Raw genomic sequence first — 15,225 nt, 5'->3', positions numbered from 1 at the left:
CACCCCTCCATCCCAACAGAATCCCCATTATAGGCAAGAACAGAACCCTTCTTTTCAATTAAGGAAAGCCCCTTGGTATACAATATTAGGGGCTGAGGGAAGACTTCTCTTCCCCCTTACCTAGCTTCAGCCACTAAAGCACCCCCCATGCTCAGTTAGTGCTGGGGGTCCTTTTGTCTGTAATGTTCAAAGGTAAAGGTAAGTCTGCCCCGGACTAAGATAGGGTGGGGGTATTGCTATCCCGAGTATCTTTCTATTGCTTACCATGATGGAAAATTTATATTCTTACTCACCGCTCCTCATGCCTTTGCCTAATTTTGTTGCAGGTTAATGGTTTTCCAGAAACCTTTAAGCATCTGGAAGCTACAACCATACATAGTTATTTCAAAAAAATACAAACTGTAAATTGAAAGTTAGATATATTAGAGTCTAACACAGGAAAAGCAGCCACCTTTTCTAAGGAGAAAGTCATGGGACTAATTGGGGATGGCACAATATGCCATCTCGGGCTGAGATTCAGGAAGCAAGCCAAAAACATTGGACAACATAAAACCCAACTGCACCAAAAATGTTTGCAACTGAGCGACTTGATTAGTGGAAACTAGCCAGCCATTTAGTCTTAGCATGATGTAGCTCTGATCCTCTTAGCATGAGATATCATAGGTTTTTGGGGCTTTCCCTGGAACCTATTATTTTAACATAATAAAAGCTTTAGTTTATAGAGCAATCCTTTTTAGAACGGTGATACGCACAGTCAAATGGCAAACATTTTTTAGCTAGCATTTGACCTCACACCACAGCTAATGTACAACAGGACAAGAGACCTGGCATAAAATACATACTTATGAGCTCTGAAGTCTATGATGAATCCAGATAGTTTTACATAAAAAATCTAGAATACAGCAGTAACTTCTACAAAAAAAACCCCCATTGCTGTCTGAAGTTGCAGGTTATGTTCAGAACACAAGATTTGCCTTACTGAGTCAGATCAAAGGTCCATCAAGCCCAGTATCCTGTTTCTAACAGTGGCCAATCCAGGTCACAAGAACCTGGCAGGATCCCAAGGGGTAGAGAGATTCCAAGCTGCTTATTCCAGGGATAAGCAGTAGATTTCTGCAACTCCACCTTAATAATGGTTTATGGATTTTTTCCTCCAGGAACCTGTCCAAAACTATTTGAACACAGCTACACTAACATCTTTCACCACATCCTCTGGCAATGAATTCCAGTGTATGGGTGGAATAAAAAACATATTTTCTCTTACTGATTTTAAATGTACAACTTAGTAACCTCATTGTGTGTCCCTGGTCTTTGTACTTTTCAAAAGAGTAAACTGATTTACGTTTACTCATTCCACACCAATCATTACTTTATAGACCTTTATCATATCTCCCCTCGGCCATCTCTTCTCCAAGCTGAAGAGTCCTAACCTCTTTAGCCTTTCTTCATAGGGGAATAGTTCCATCCCCTTTATCATCTTGGTCGCCCTTCTCTGTACCTTTTCTAATTTTGCTATGTCTTTCTTGAGATGCGGTGACCAGAACTGCACACAATACACTCAAGATGAGGTCGCACCATGGAGTGATACAGAGGCATTATGTATTCTCTGTTTTATTTTCCATTCCTTTCTTATTAATCCCTAGCATTCTATTTGCTTTCTTGGCTGCTGCTGCACACTGAGCAGAAGATTTCAACATATCATCAAGGACAATGCCTGGATCCTTTTCTTGAATGGTGACTCCTAATATGGAACCTTGTTTTGCGTAACTATAATTTGGGTTACTCTTCTCTAAGTGCATCACTTTGCTCTTGTCCACAATAAATTTCATTTGCCATTTGCATGCCCAGTCTCCCAGTTTTGCAATGTCCTCTTGCAATTTCTCACAATCCTCTTGTGACTTAACAACTTTGAATCATTTTGTGTCATTGGCAAATTTGATCACCTCACTCGTTTTTCCAATTTCCAGGTCATTTATAAATATGTTAAAAAGCAGTGGTCCTAGAACAGATCCCTGGGGCCCCTCCACTATTCACCTTTACTCACTGAGAAAATTGACCACTTAGCCCTACTGTTTTCTATTTTAACCAGTTCCTTAGGACACTGCCCCCTATCCCATGATACTTTAATGTCCTGAGACGTCTCTCATGAGGGACACACTGTCAAATGCTTTCTGGAAATCCAAAAACACTGTATCAACTGGCTCACCTTTATCCACGTTTGTTTATGCCCTCAAAAAAAAAATGTAGCAAATTGAGGCACGACTTCCCTTGGTTCAATCCATGTTGGCTTTGTCCCATTAAACTATGCTTATGTATATGGTCAGTTCATTTTGTTCATGATAGTTTGTACCATTTTGCCTGGCACCAGATATCAGACTCAAAGGTCTGCAGTTTCCTGGATCACCCCTGAATCCCTTTTTGAAAATTGGTATTAACTGGGCTGTGATTTGGCAAATATATTAGAGATCATAAATACTCCTGCCCCCTTTGCTCCTTATGTAGAAAACAAACAATGGGGGAAGAACAGTGACCAAAGAGAAAGCAGAGTTGCTTGCGTTTAACAGGCTTTCTCCACGGATAGTAAAATGTCAGTCCTCACGTATAAGGTGACATCATCCAATGGAGCCTAGCCCAGAACTTGTGGGTCAGACTTTCTACAATGTTGACCGTGCCTTTCTGAGCATGCCTAGTTTGCCAGTATACCCACACATCCACACGGGGGCATCTTCAGTCATGTTCCTCAACATTATAAGGACACTTGGGACAGGTAAGCCACTCTTTCTCCAAGGACAAGCAAGAGGACAGTCCTCAATTGTGGGGAATAATCCCTAACTACAGATTGCCCTGAACAAAACAAAAATGTGCCAGCAGAAACTATTTGGGCTGGCGACAAGCCTTTTTTCTTCCCCCCCATGAGGGGAAGCCTGGAACAAAGACAGGCCCTAGGAGGGAATGAGTTTGGTTCTACACCTCAAACAAATTCAGCAGAACAAACTGGTCAAACCTACTGTCAAATTTCAGTATCTGACCAAAAATAGTGAGATGTGAATGTGTGCAGAGAATTCCACATCGCAGCCTCGATCTTGTCCTATCTTAGGTGAGCAGCTGACACTGCCATGGCTTGGATAGAGTGAGCCTTGACAATACCCACCAAACTCCATAATGGGAGTGGCCGTGTCTTTGTGGGAACAGAGAGGTGTATCAGTAGCCGACACCTGGATTTCTGACTGATGCGGTTCCCAGGCCATCGGTGAGAATCAGCTCTCTTCTCCATGGGACGTCTCTGCTACCGCTGGACCATCCTCGCTCCTGGCATCATGCACCAATGGAGACTGATGCTGGTACTTCTTAATCTCGATACCCAGCACTGGAACTCAGTGCTGGTGTTGAAGAGGTGGATAGCCAGACAAGGGCCTCTCTCTCGGATCCCTATCGATACTTCATATCAAGAGAGTGGGCTGCCCCCTTAATGCCAGTACAGCTCCATGATCCTTTGATGTTGATGCCTATGGATTGGTTTTCTGGCACCTGAAATGCTTTTCCATCAGTTCTAGCCAGGACAGTCATCCCCTTGAGGTCATGAGGTGACCCAAGGCACAGGATACATCTAGCATGAGGATCCTTGATAGACATGACCATGGTGCATACAGTGCATCACTGGAAACCATTAGGCATGGTCAACCAGAAAACAAGGGGGCAGTCAGGCAATCAATCCCCATCAGGCACATCCACCCGGCACTAAGATGGAAAGAAAAAAAAAAAAAGACCCAAAATCTACTTTAATAACTACTGTGCCAAAACCAGACCGTGGGCAAACGATCCTGAGACAATACCCCCTCAAAAGGAACAGGATCAGGAGGAGAGAGCGGAACCTCGAATGGTGGGCTCCAGAGAAGAGACTGAAGGGGCCCCCCCATGCGGTGGGCAGCCTCAGGGAGGCACAGTCAAAGTTCTAGAAACATGGTCGGGCTCCATCAGATGACGTCACCCACATGCGAGGACTGCCATCCTCGGAGGCAATTTATTTCTGTGAAGCTGGACTGCAATTGCTTTCTGAATGGTGGTTTTAGCAGAAACCTGTCTTAATTACAGATGTTCTTCATTTCATTTTCTAAAATCTAATACATAATGCTATTCAACAGCTATACGGGCTCTCTGGCAAAACTGAGGGTGTTTGAAAATATATCCAGCAAGCAGGGGTTCATGGCATTTTCTTTTTTCTTTTGCTGGATTGCTGCTCATTTCTGGCAAGCACAAGGCGAGCATTGTTAAGTATTATGCAGGCCCTCCTCTGCCAGCCCCACTGCATATTCTGCGAGGTAGACACGCGCGACGGTGCGCGGCATCCTGGGATCTTCAGGATTAAATGGCAGCGCACTCCCTCTGTCGTCAAGGTGCAGACCACTTGCTCAGCTCGTTCACAGAAGAGGCCCAGTCTGCCTGCTGTTCCCATTGCTTTATAGCCACCGACTGTGCTGGGCCACAGCATAACCATGCCGCTCAAAGGCCGTGACGCAAGTGGCGCGCAGGCAGTGATTGGTATATATTTTGGACAGGCCATAATCTTGCGATAACGTTTTCATAAAGTTCCCAAGAGCATTCTTCCCAATGGGGGCATTGCCATACCAGGGGCTGGGAGTTGGAGGTGCACTGGGTTTTGGTCTTTGCCAAAAAGCAGGGTTCTCTGGATGCAGCTTCATTATGTACTTCTCAAAAGATAAGACTGGGCATCGTGGATTCCCTATGAGAAAACAAACAAACAAAAAAGTCTGTTACTTTACCCATTATAACTGCATTCATTGAAAAACATTTATATTCTGCTTTTCCGAGGGCCCCAATCAAAGCCGATTACAATTTTTTAGCTGTTATTACTATTTATTGCATGTTTTACTGTATTTCTTTATTGTATTTTGATTGTAAACCGTTGTGAAGGCTATGCTGATGTGATGGAATATAAAAAACAATAATCTCTACAACAGGTGCGGAGTCACAACCCAGGTGTCTGGACTGATCCGGGTACGTACAGGGAACAACCAAATTGGAAATTCTGTACTCTCGGGGGAGGGTGTTTTGAGGGAGTCTGCGCTCTCCCTTTCTGCTAGCTGCATTGTCCCCAGCATCGTGGCTCATCTGGTGCAACTGCCCCAGTGTCATGGAGCTGGCCAGCTCCATGACACTGGGGCAAGAGCCTTGGGGGGACTGGCTGCATGCAATCCCTTTTTTCCCCCCCTGCCACAGCACCCTCTGGTGGCAGCTGTCCTTAATCAGTTGGATGCCTGTGGCTGAATGCAGGTTCCAGGGCTCAACTCGAGGCAGCATGGATTCACCAGGGGAAGTCCCCATCAGACAAATCCGATTGACTTTTTTGATGGGGTGACTAGAGAATTGGATCAAGGAAGAGCACTCGATGTGATTTACTTGGATTTTAGTAAAGCTTCTGATACGGTCCCACATAGGAGACTCGTGAACAAAATGAGAAGCTTGGGAGTGAGCACCAAGGTAGTGGTGTGGATTGCAAACTGGTTGACTGACAGGAGACAGCGAGTAATGGTAAATGGGACCTACTCTGAAGAAAGAACGGTGTTAAGTGGAGTGCCACAGGGATCGGTGTTGGGACCAGTTCTGATCAATATCTTTGAGTGCGACATTGCGGAAGGGATAGAAGGTAAAGTTTATTTGCGGATAATACTAAGATCTTCAACAGAGTGGACATGCCTGAAGGAGTGGAGAGACTGAGAAGAGATTAACCGCCTAGACGGATAGTTTACCTACCCATTGTTGCGGTATATAAGACTTTTAAATAAATAAATAAAATTTAAGAAAGCTTGAAGAGTAGTCGAACATGTGGCAGCTGAGATTCAATGCCAAGAAGAACAGAGTCCTGCATCTGGGGTGCAGTAATCCAAAAGAGCTGTATATGATGGGGGATGAAAGACTGATGTGCATGGACCAAGAGAGGGACCTTGGGGTAACAATGTCTGGGGATCTGAAGATGGCGAAGCAATGTGACAAGGCAATAGCTAAAGCCAGAAGAATGCTGGGCTGCATAGAGAGAGGAAGAACCAGTAAGAAAAAGGAGGTGGTGATGCCCTTGTACAGGTCCTTCGTGAGGCCTCACCTGGAGTACTTTGTTCAGTTCTGGAGACCGTACCTCAAAAGGGACAGAGACAAGATGGAGGCAGTCCAAAGAAAAGCAATTAAAATAGTGAGGCGTCAGCACTGGAAGACTACTGCATGGGATCTGCCAGGTACTTGCAACCTGGACGGGCACTGTTGGAGACAAGATGCTGGGCTCAGTGGACCTTGGTCTGACCCAATATGGCAATTCTTATGTTCTCATATTATGTAGAAAGAACGTATGCCATCAATGATGTCTTTAGGAAATAAGGTGGGACTCTTTGCTAAATGGATTGTATGTTAAAAGCATTCCAGAACATTGTGAACAGATTATGCTTGCCATCTGATTTGAATACTACCAAAAAAATGGAGAGAGATAAAATAAAGCTCCCTCTGGTATTCAGGACTTAGTGTTCCTCTCCCCAGTTTCTGGATAGTATTAAAAAAAAAAACTTATGACCCAGAAGCCAACCCACATCCACCAGGTTTAGATTTGAGCAGCTCTACTCTTGGCCTTTTCTGGTCCATGGGATGCCGGTTACCTTTTAGCTCGTACATGCGCGGTCCCTTCTCGCCACTGTCCATTTGTTCTCCTCGCTGGTTTCTGGGGAGGCGGCGGGTCTTGGTGGCGATGTACTTGTGGCCGGCGGAGTCAATCAGGATCAGGAACTCGTCCTTGCAGAACTCCCGCAGCTTCTCGCGCCCACGGTTGTAGAGGTGCAGCATGAGGTCAACGAAGACCTTGTGCTGCAGCCCCGCGGGCGTGCCAATGTCGCAGCTGGCGTACAGCTTCCGAAAGTCGTCCTTGGTCAAGGGCTCCTTGTGCTGCACGTCGCCCTTCCCCTCCCGCTTCAGCTTGGTCAGCACGGCTGACATCATGATGTTGGATTCCCGGAAGACGGGGTCGTGAACAATGTCCACCCCTCTCTGCTGGTGGAAGAACTTCTGCAGGCCATAGCGAAAGGTGGTGATGGACTTCTTGGCATAGTAGTCACCGTTGGGCTTGCGGACATCAGCGTAGAATTCACAAAGCAGGCTGTTCAGCTGGTAGTCGTCATACTGATCTGTGATCTTGTAGTCCAAGTGCCGGGCCTTCAGATAATCACTGAAGACCGACACGGCCGTTTTCATGACTATCTTGGTGTTTTTGGCATCTTTTTCTGCCAGGGCCTTCTGCGCCTCACATCTGGATGCATGAGGGAAACGGATGTCCACTCTCGCTGTGTCACAAAAGAAAGAGAAATGTTTGCAAGTCCCAATAACAATTTAAAATCTGAATTATAAGCTGTTCAGGAAGAAAGAAGAGCATTTGAAGTACAAAAAAAATATATGAACATGTAGTATACTTTGAAAGCACTTTGCCGTTTTCAGATTTTAAAGTGAATTTACTACTAGTGAAAAGTGCAAAGATAAGAAAATGAAGTCCTCTGTACACTCACTGACCTGCAGCGTTCCAGTAGCTATATAGGTCCTGGTCAAAACTGGAGTCTTAGCACGCTGTAATACCTTTTCATGGATCAATAAAAAGATGTTATAGGATATGAGCCCTCAAGACTCTCTTGGAAGCTCAAATACTACAATATTTTCATGGTCCAGTGAAAGCTAGCAGAACCTACAGAGCCCAGAACATTTCAATGAACTATTACATTAGAGAGAGTGGCAGCTTAAGTTTCCCCATAATGTCCCATCACCAGAGCTCAACACTGATTTGGGGTGTCAGGTGAGGAACCAGTTCTTCTCCATGCACTGCTAAAGTGAGTCATTTCTTTCTTTCTTGGCATGCTAGCAAAATGCTCATCCACTCTTATCACTTCCCACTTACACTACTGCAGTTCACCCTTCATGGGCCTCCAATGATGAAATTAAAAAAAAACAACTTACCTGTTAACTTCCTTTCCTTTAGTTCTGCTGGACCAGTCAGACAAGTAGGTTATGCCCCCCTTGCCAGAAGATGGAGAGAGAGAGAGAGAGAGAAAAAGCTCAAAGGTGACATCACTTCCCTTACACTAACGTTATGATTAGGCCAACTACTTTCAGAGTGGGCAACAATGTACTCGCTCTTAGTTTTCTCAACTTGTCAGAGCCTTTGAATGCTATGGCTTTCTGTAGGTTCTCAACTGGTCTAGCATGACTAAAAGAAAAGGAAATTAACAGGTAAGTTTAAATTTCACCTTTACTTATCATCCATGCCAAACCAATACAGACACGTGGGATGCACCCAAGGCTCCACCCAAACCGGGTAAGAAGCAGCCATGATAGCTCTTCAGGACTCCTGGCCTGCAAAACCATACTGAGGTGCTTTGAGCAGGGATGCAATGGAGACAAGGGCGCTGGCCTGCCATTATGCCTTCAGAAAGAGTTTCTGATTCTGCCTACAAGGAGTCCTGCAAGCTCGTTGAGCTAAGCTCACCAGCCCTTCGGGATCTGCAACTCTTGCTGGAGCAGGCTGAAACGCACATCTTGATTCCTCCTGAAATCGGTACCTTGGAAACCACGTGTCTTTTAAAAGGATACACCAAAGACCTATGCAAGAAGAAAATTGATCACCTACAAACATCTCAAAGATGACCTACAGGAGACTTGAATAAGCTGTACCATCCTGGCCTCTCTCACCATCATAAGTGAGAAAATCCAGATCCTTACAGAAGTGAAACACTACCCTTAAGAGAGAGAAAGTTTCGGGCGCAGAGTTACCTTTTTCCTTTAAAATTAACAAAGGCCATCAAAGAGACTGACTTCAACAACATGACTCGGAGATGCTGACCTACAAGGCTGGAGAGGAAGGAAGGCCGGATGCCTACAAAACTAAGGAGACTTCCAGTTAGCAGAGGACTTGCTTTGTTGACGCCACAGAAGAAAGCATCTGAGAAAGTAGTGATCGAGCTTCCATGACTGTCACTTTCAGCAAGCCAGAGCCAGCCTCTGCCCTCAGAGACATGCGAGTTAGGCCTTCATCTCAACCTCCTGCGGCAAAAAGACAAGGTTGATGGAATGGATCCCTCAAAAGGGAAATATTCTCTCCTCCATAAAGTGACCTCACAAGAGGCTTCAAACTCTGACACTAAGTATCCTCACTATGTAGCTTGATGCTTTCAACAGCCAAGGTTTATTTAACATATTTTTAGCCCACCCTTCTAAATTTCTCAACAGGTTGCAAATGGAAGGGATCTTCTAAAGAAGAACGCTTTGACGGTTATAAAGGGTGAAGTAGCACCTCTGCTTGCAGTTTCATAACTCGGACGAGGGAACGCCCAGAATCCTAATGGAACACATGCAGGAGGACTGGATGTCTCTCATGGCTCTGCCAAGATATTCAAAACCCCCGAGCTCCTGCTTTCCAGTTTTGACCAAAGAATTTGCTCATCTTGGAGCTTTGTTGGGTAGATCTGAAATCCACTCGTGGAGCTGCCCCACTTGATCCCTAGTAGGGCAAAGACTGCTTCCTGCCACTCCTTGCACTTCAGAGTCTCAGTAACATGACAGCAAAAAAAAGATCATAAGGCCCATGAAATTTGCCAATAAAAATCATGGATGTTCTTCAAGCCAGAATCAAATCAGCGACCTAAGGATGTTTGGAATCTCACCTACAGTCCTTCCCTCTACCAGCCGAGCTATCGAAGGCTTCTCAGCCGTTGTTGACAAGATTCGAACCTATGCAGGGAGACCCTCAATGGACTTCAAGTCCACCACTTTAACCACGTGGCCATGCTTACCTCCTAATAAGCTTCTAGCTAGAAACAAAGGCTGCTTTCTCTGAGATTACGAGACTGACACGCTGCCTGCTACGCTAAGGCAATCAAAGTGTCTTTCAAGTGTGTAAGCTTAACATTTGTTTGTATGATGATGGTGTCGGTCATGTGAGCTGCTGCTAGGTTCTGCAGAGGAACTCCAATCCAGACCAAATTAAATCACTTAGCAGGGAGGTCTACTAGATCCCCTCAGCTTGTTCACATCAGCTAATGGGCATTACATTGACCGTTGCCTACCTGTGCTGCCTTCTCCTGACCCAAAGGTCAGGATTTCTGAAGCCCTAGATGGCTGGCTCTGGCACTCATCCTAGACCTGGACCCACTGAGGGAGCTCAGAGATGTGCTGGCAGGTCCGCTGAAAGACCTGTCCAATAGATCCCTAGAAACAGGAGTGGTGCCACAAGACTGGAGAAGAGCGGTGGTGGTCCCGCTTCACAAGAGTAGTAGCAGACAGAAGACTGGAAACTACAGGCTGGTTAGTCTGACCTCGGAGGTGGGAAAATTAATGGAGACTCTGCCAAAGGAAACAATCAATAGTGAACTATTTACAATCTGGTGGGTTGCAGCATGGATTCTCCAGGGGGAAGGGCCTGCCAGACAAATCTGATTGACTTTGATTGGGTAACTAGAGAACTGGATCAAAGAAGAGCACTCAATGTGATTTACTTGGATTTCAGCAAATGGTCCTACATTGGAGGCTCCTGAATAAAATGAGAAGCTTGGGTGTGGACGTCAAGGTGGTTGACTGATAAGAGAACAATTTTAAGTGGCGCGCCTCAAGGACTGGTTTTGCGACCGGCTCTTTTCACTATTTTCCCGAGTAACACTGCAGAGGGGTTAGAAGGAAACGTTTTGTCTTTTTGCGAATGATACTAAGATCTGCAACACAGTGGACATGCCTGAAGAAGTAGAGAGGATGAGAAGCGATTGAAGAAAACTTGGAGTGATCAAACGTTTGGCAGCTGCCATTCAATATACAACCACATGAACAAATTAGGGGAAATGTAATGTTTAAAAGTTGGTCAAAAATGTGTTCGGTCCTAAACCACTAGCGAAGGTGGATGCTACCCACCCCCACTGGATGTATATTGCACCATTTTTATTGCAATTTAATAAGGTAAGGAAAGACCCTTTTTTTTTTTCTTTTCTTGTATTTTTATATTTTTCTTTGCATTTAAGAATGAAGGGTGCTCTCGTTCTGAACTCATGTCCATTCCTTGAATGTGCTGACTTACAAAAAAACTTTTATCACTCTCTCACTCTGTTGGAAGAGGCGAATGGGCTCACGAAAGTTATCTTAATTCAACATTGTAAAAATTGGCAGTGTAATGATACACTTAACTTGTCGGTGAGACCACCGCTCGCTATATTTAAATTGACCGTGTACGTACTTATTATACGTTGAAAACCTCGGCGGTGTGTTGCCGTGATTTTAAAGATCAAGGGACCAAGAGTCAAAGACGTTTCAGATGACATCACTGGTCACCAAGAGGAAGTTTCGAAAACGCTAACGTCACTTCTCAAAGCATAGCCATTCAGTAAAAACACTGCCGACATACCTCAGACATCTGAGAGACCTCCGGGCTCTAGTTTCCTTGTGATTTGGTACAACCTGTCATTTGTGACATCACCCCACTTCGAACAGTATCTATTGCAACATAAATTGTTATCCCTCCACTAAATGTTAAATACCTTAACAGCAACTTTTATTTCCTCAAGGATTACCCAATTCACATAAAGCATATTCCCTTACAAAGCCTATAATATATCAGACTAAAGCATCTCTAAACATTGTTATTTGTATCAAAGACCCAATAAGACTCATTCTGAAACCTCCAATCAACCCCTTGCTATAAATCACTCTCACTCACTCATCTACAAAATACAAATGCCATTTAACTTGGGAAACAAAATGTCCAAAATGACGATGGACCATCCTCAAAAACAGGTGTAATATGGAGCCAAAAAATACAAGCGAGATACTGCTAAAGGGAGTCCACAGTAAGATGTAACCAAATGTGGAGTTATTCCTTCTGGACCGTTCAACTTGGATAATTATTTCTGTTTTTGATGTATTTACTGCACCCCTGTTTATTTGTAAACCAGCATGATGTGATCGTTTCATGAATGCCGGTATATAAAAACCTTAAATAAATAATAGTTGTAGCGAGATCCCATGGGGCAAAGCCCTTCAGGGATGACAAAACCTCTTGACCATATGGTTCCTATTCATAGGACTTAAGCCACTCAGAAAATAACTACAGACAAATCTCACCAGTTTAGATAGCAATTGCTGTAAAGAAGGGATAAGCTAACCTCCTCCCCCCTCCAGCTCTTACCGATTTTGGATAGTGGGACCCCCATCCTCCCTGTACAATCCTGTGGATCTGAGGTGGGTGACAGTTGGCTGCCCTTTCCCCACTTCTTACCCGTATGGGGACTGATAATTCCTTCCTTCTTTTCACAGTCCTGATGGTCGATGAAATACGGATCTTCCACTTGCTTAATCCATAAGGAGATATCACGGTTGAATATTAGACACTCTGAAAGCACAATTTATCGTTTTAACAAACTGAACGCTTAACTTGGGTGACTGCACTTGCTTGCAAAAGCCCCAAACCTACACACAGCAAGGATAGTGAGATGTCTCAGAGCTTGTGAGCAACAGAGACCCCCCCCCCCCCCCCCCCCCCCCCGAAGACTGCCAAGCTCTGCCTGTCTCCAGTAAGCGTTACGGCAAAACGCCAAGGCTCGAGTCACTGGCTTTGCCCATCCATGCCCTTCTCTTATTTTACAAGAATTTACTGGGAGTACAATCTGGCAGAATAAGAGGGAGGTTTGTGGATCCAGACTGTCGGTTCTCCTTGGTGTTCTATTTGAATGCCCAGTGGAGATAGGAAGACCACTGGTCTTGTCGGAACAAGAGTGGGATAGTGGATGGGAGGATAGCCCAAGTAGAAACTTTGCTCTAACACTCCATCGTTGTGAGCCGACTACTTTACTGGCGTGCACCCTCCAAACCTCCCTAGTACTGAACTGCGCAGGTGAAAGGATTTTCTCCCACAACTAAGAACATAAGAAATGCCATATTGGGTCGGAGCAAAGGCCCATATCAAGACCGGCATCCTATCTCTGACAGCAGCCACTCCAGGTCAAAAGTACCTGCTAGGATCCCAGGACACAGGTCCAACCCTTCTTGCTCATAACCAGGGATAAGCAGTGGCTTTCCCCAAGGCTACACGGCTAATAGTGGTTTATGGAATTTTCCTCCACAAACTTGTCCAGACCCTTTTTAAACTCGGCTAATCTGTTTTCACCACATCCTCTGGTAAATTCCACAGTTTAGTTGTGCACCAAGTGAAAAATTATGTTCTTCGATTAATTTCATATGTGCAACCTAGCTTCCTGGAGTGTCCCCCTAGTGCTAGCAGTATTGGAAAGGATAAATAATCGTTCCCTATTTCAGCACTTAAGATTTTATAGAGTTCTAGATCATCTTTTCTCCAGACTGAAGAGCCCTACCTTGGTTTAGCCTTCCTTCATAGTGAAGCCGTGCATTTTGGCCACCCTTCTCTGTACCTTTTCTAGTTCCACTATATCTTTGATTGAGACGGGGCAGCCAGAACGGCACACGATGGATCGCTACAGGCATTATGGTAACTTCTATTTTATTTCCCATTTCTTTCCTTGTAATACAGTGTTGGGTATATGCTTTTGTTGACCATAACTGCACACCAAGCTGAGGATTTCAAAGTACTACTATCCCAGAGGGACTCAAATCCTTGACTTGATGTGACTGGAAAGATTATAAAGCACCAGAGGTGTGGGGTGGACGCGGACCTTAATGCACAGTTTTCAGAGGTGAAGCTACCTCGGTCAGATGCAATAAGAGGCACCGAATCATTGAATATGAAAGTGTGCAGTGAAACATGGCCCAAGTTGTTCTATCTTTCGGGAAGGGAAGCCAGGTCCCGGACTCTTCATATCCCCCCCCCCCCCTACGTCTCTGCAGACGCGGGCTGGTTTCCGGGTTATGGCTGGCAACGAAGCAGCGGCGATTTCCGAGCCCGTCGCTGCTTCCTACGCACCTGTGCTGGCGCTGCTCCCACTGCCGAGGCCCTTTGGGTCTCGAGGGTCACTGGAATAAGGCCCCTCCTCTTGCTTAATCTCAAAAGGCTCGTCTGCAATCACAATGGGATAACCTGTGGGCAAGCGGCAAACCAGAACAGATTGAAGACCAGCACAAAGTACTACATCTTGAAGCGATTACTTTGGTTGAGCTGAGAAACATCTGAGTTGGTTAAAAAGGTCCCATGCTGGATTCGGACTGTTAGCGTGTGTCACTGCAGCCAGCGGGAATAAGTCGGATCACACTGTCAGGGTCTCTCTGCATGCCCTTTCATTGACAGAATATGAATCTGCTCTGCCATCCTGGAAGCCAAGGCAGCAAGTTTGTTAAATAAGCCTGATGTGTCCTTTTTGGATCCTGTTGGACTAAATATGACTAAATAGTGGGCACAGGGTGCCCTGACCCTGTCCCAGGCCCCTCCCCCAATGGGCACATCATCCAGACCCCGGGCATCTTTATACGAGCGCAGGCTGACCATGCACTTCGCAAGATTCCTGCACAACATTTAACTCTTTATCATGCCACCCAGATACCTAAATCCCTAGAAACGTACCAAGTAGCACATCTAGGTCCCCCCCTCCTCTCTGGACATATCCTAGCAAGTGAAAGCTGCTCCGGGCATGCTTACTCACTCGTGCTTGGATTTTCTTTTTTTTCCAGGTCAGGATGATCCTGGGAGCGCAGACTATCTTCCTGCTTAATCCTGGATCTCATGTCAGGGCCAGCAGTAGGACTGCCTGTCAAATAAGATCATGTGTTAAGGATAAAAAAAAAAAAGTACTCAACCAGTGTCCCCCCGCATGTTGAGTATATATGAGGCTGAAGTCACTATATTGCATGTAGAGATATATATACACAATGCCACAGCCTGTCCAAGGATGGGAAAATACTGTGAAGTGTAGGAAGTCTGTAATCCAAATGTGTGGCAGTAGAAGGTGGACTGACTATTCAGAGAGAAAGGGATGGAGCTGGAGAGTACAGCCAGAGAGAGGTGGAGCTTCATTTTCATGTGCGATAGTAGAGATTGGACTGGAGAATACAGTCAGAGAGGGTGGAGCTGGAGAGTACAGCCAGAGAGAGGTGGAGCTTCATTTTCATGTGCGATAGTAGAGATTGACTGGAGAATACAGTCAGAGAGGGTGGAGCTGGAGAGTACAGCCAGAGAGAGGTGGAGCTTCATTTTCATGTGCGATAGTAGAGATTGGACTGGAGAATACAGTCAGAGAGGGG

At 45.3% G+C, this 15,225-nt stretch overlaps 1 protein-coding gene across 1 annotated transcript in view; it reads right to left on the bottom strand.

The window, feature by feature from the left end:
- Positions 1-1,942: 1,942 nt before the first annotated feature.
- Positions 1,943-15,225, bottom strand: part of LOC115080633 — a 33,300-nt gene continuing 20,017 nt past the window's right edge. The window contains exons 6-10 of the mRNA XM_029584936.1: positions 14,628-14,732; positions 13,955-14,068; positions 12,296-12,409; positions 6,660-7,337; positions 1,943-4,741 (exon numbers count right to left, since the gene is read on the bottom strand). Of these exons, the coding sequence (XP_029440796.1) occupies positions 4,458-4,741; positions 6,660-7,337; positions 12,296-12,409; positions 13,955-14,068; positions 14,628-14,732 (1,295 nt within the window). The 3' untranslated portion in view covers positions 1,943-4,457. The remainder of the gene's footprint in view (positions 4,742-6,659; positions 7,338-12,295; positions 12,410-13,954; positions 14,069-14,627; positions 14,733-15,225) is intronic.

This window comes from Rhinatrema bivittatum, chromosome 19, assembly GCF_901001135.1.
Source record: "Rhinatrema bivittatum chromosome 19, aRhiBiv1.1, whole genome shotgun sequence".
Classification (NCBI taxonomy): domain Eukaryota; kingdom Metazoa; phylum Chordata; class Amphibia; order Gymnophiona; family Rhinatrematidae; genus Rhinatrema; species Rhinatrema bivittatum.
This window is presented reverse-complemented; position numbering and strand designations above follow the sequence as displayed.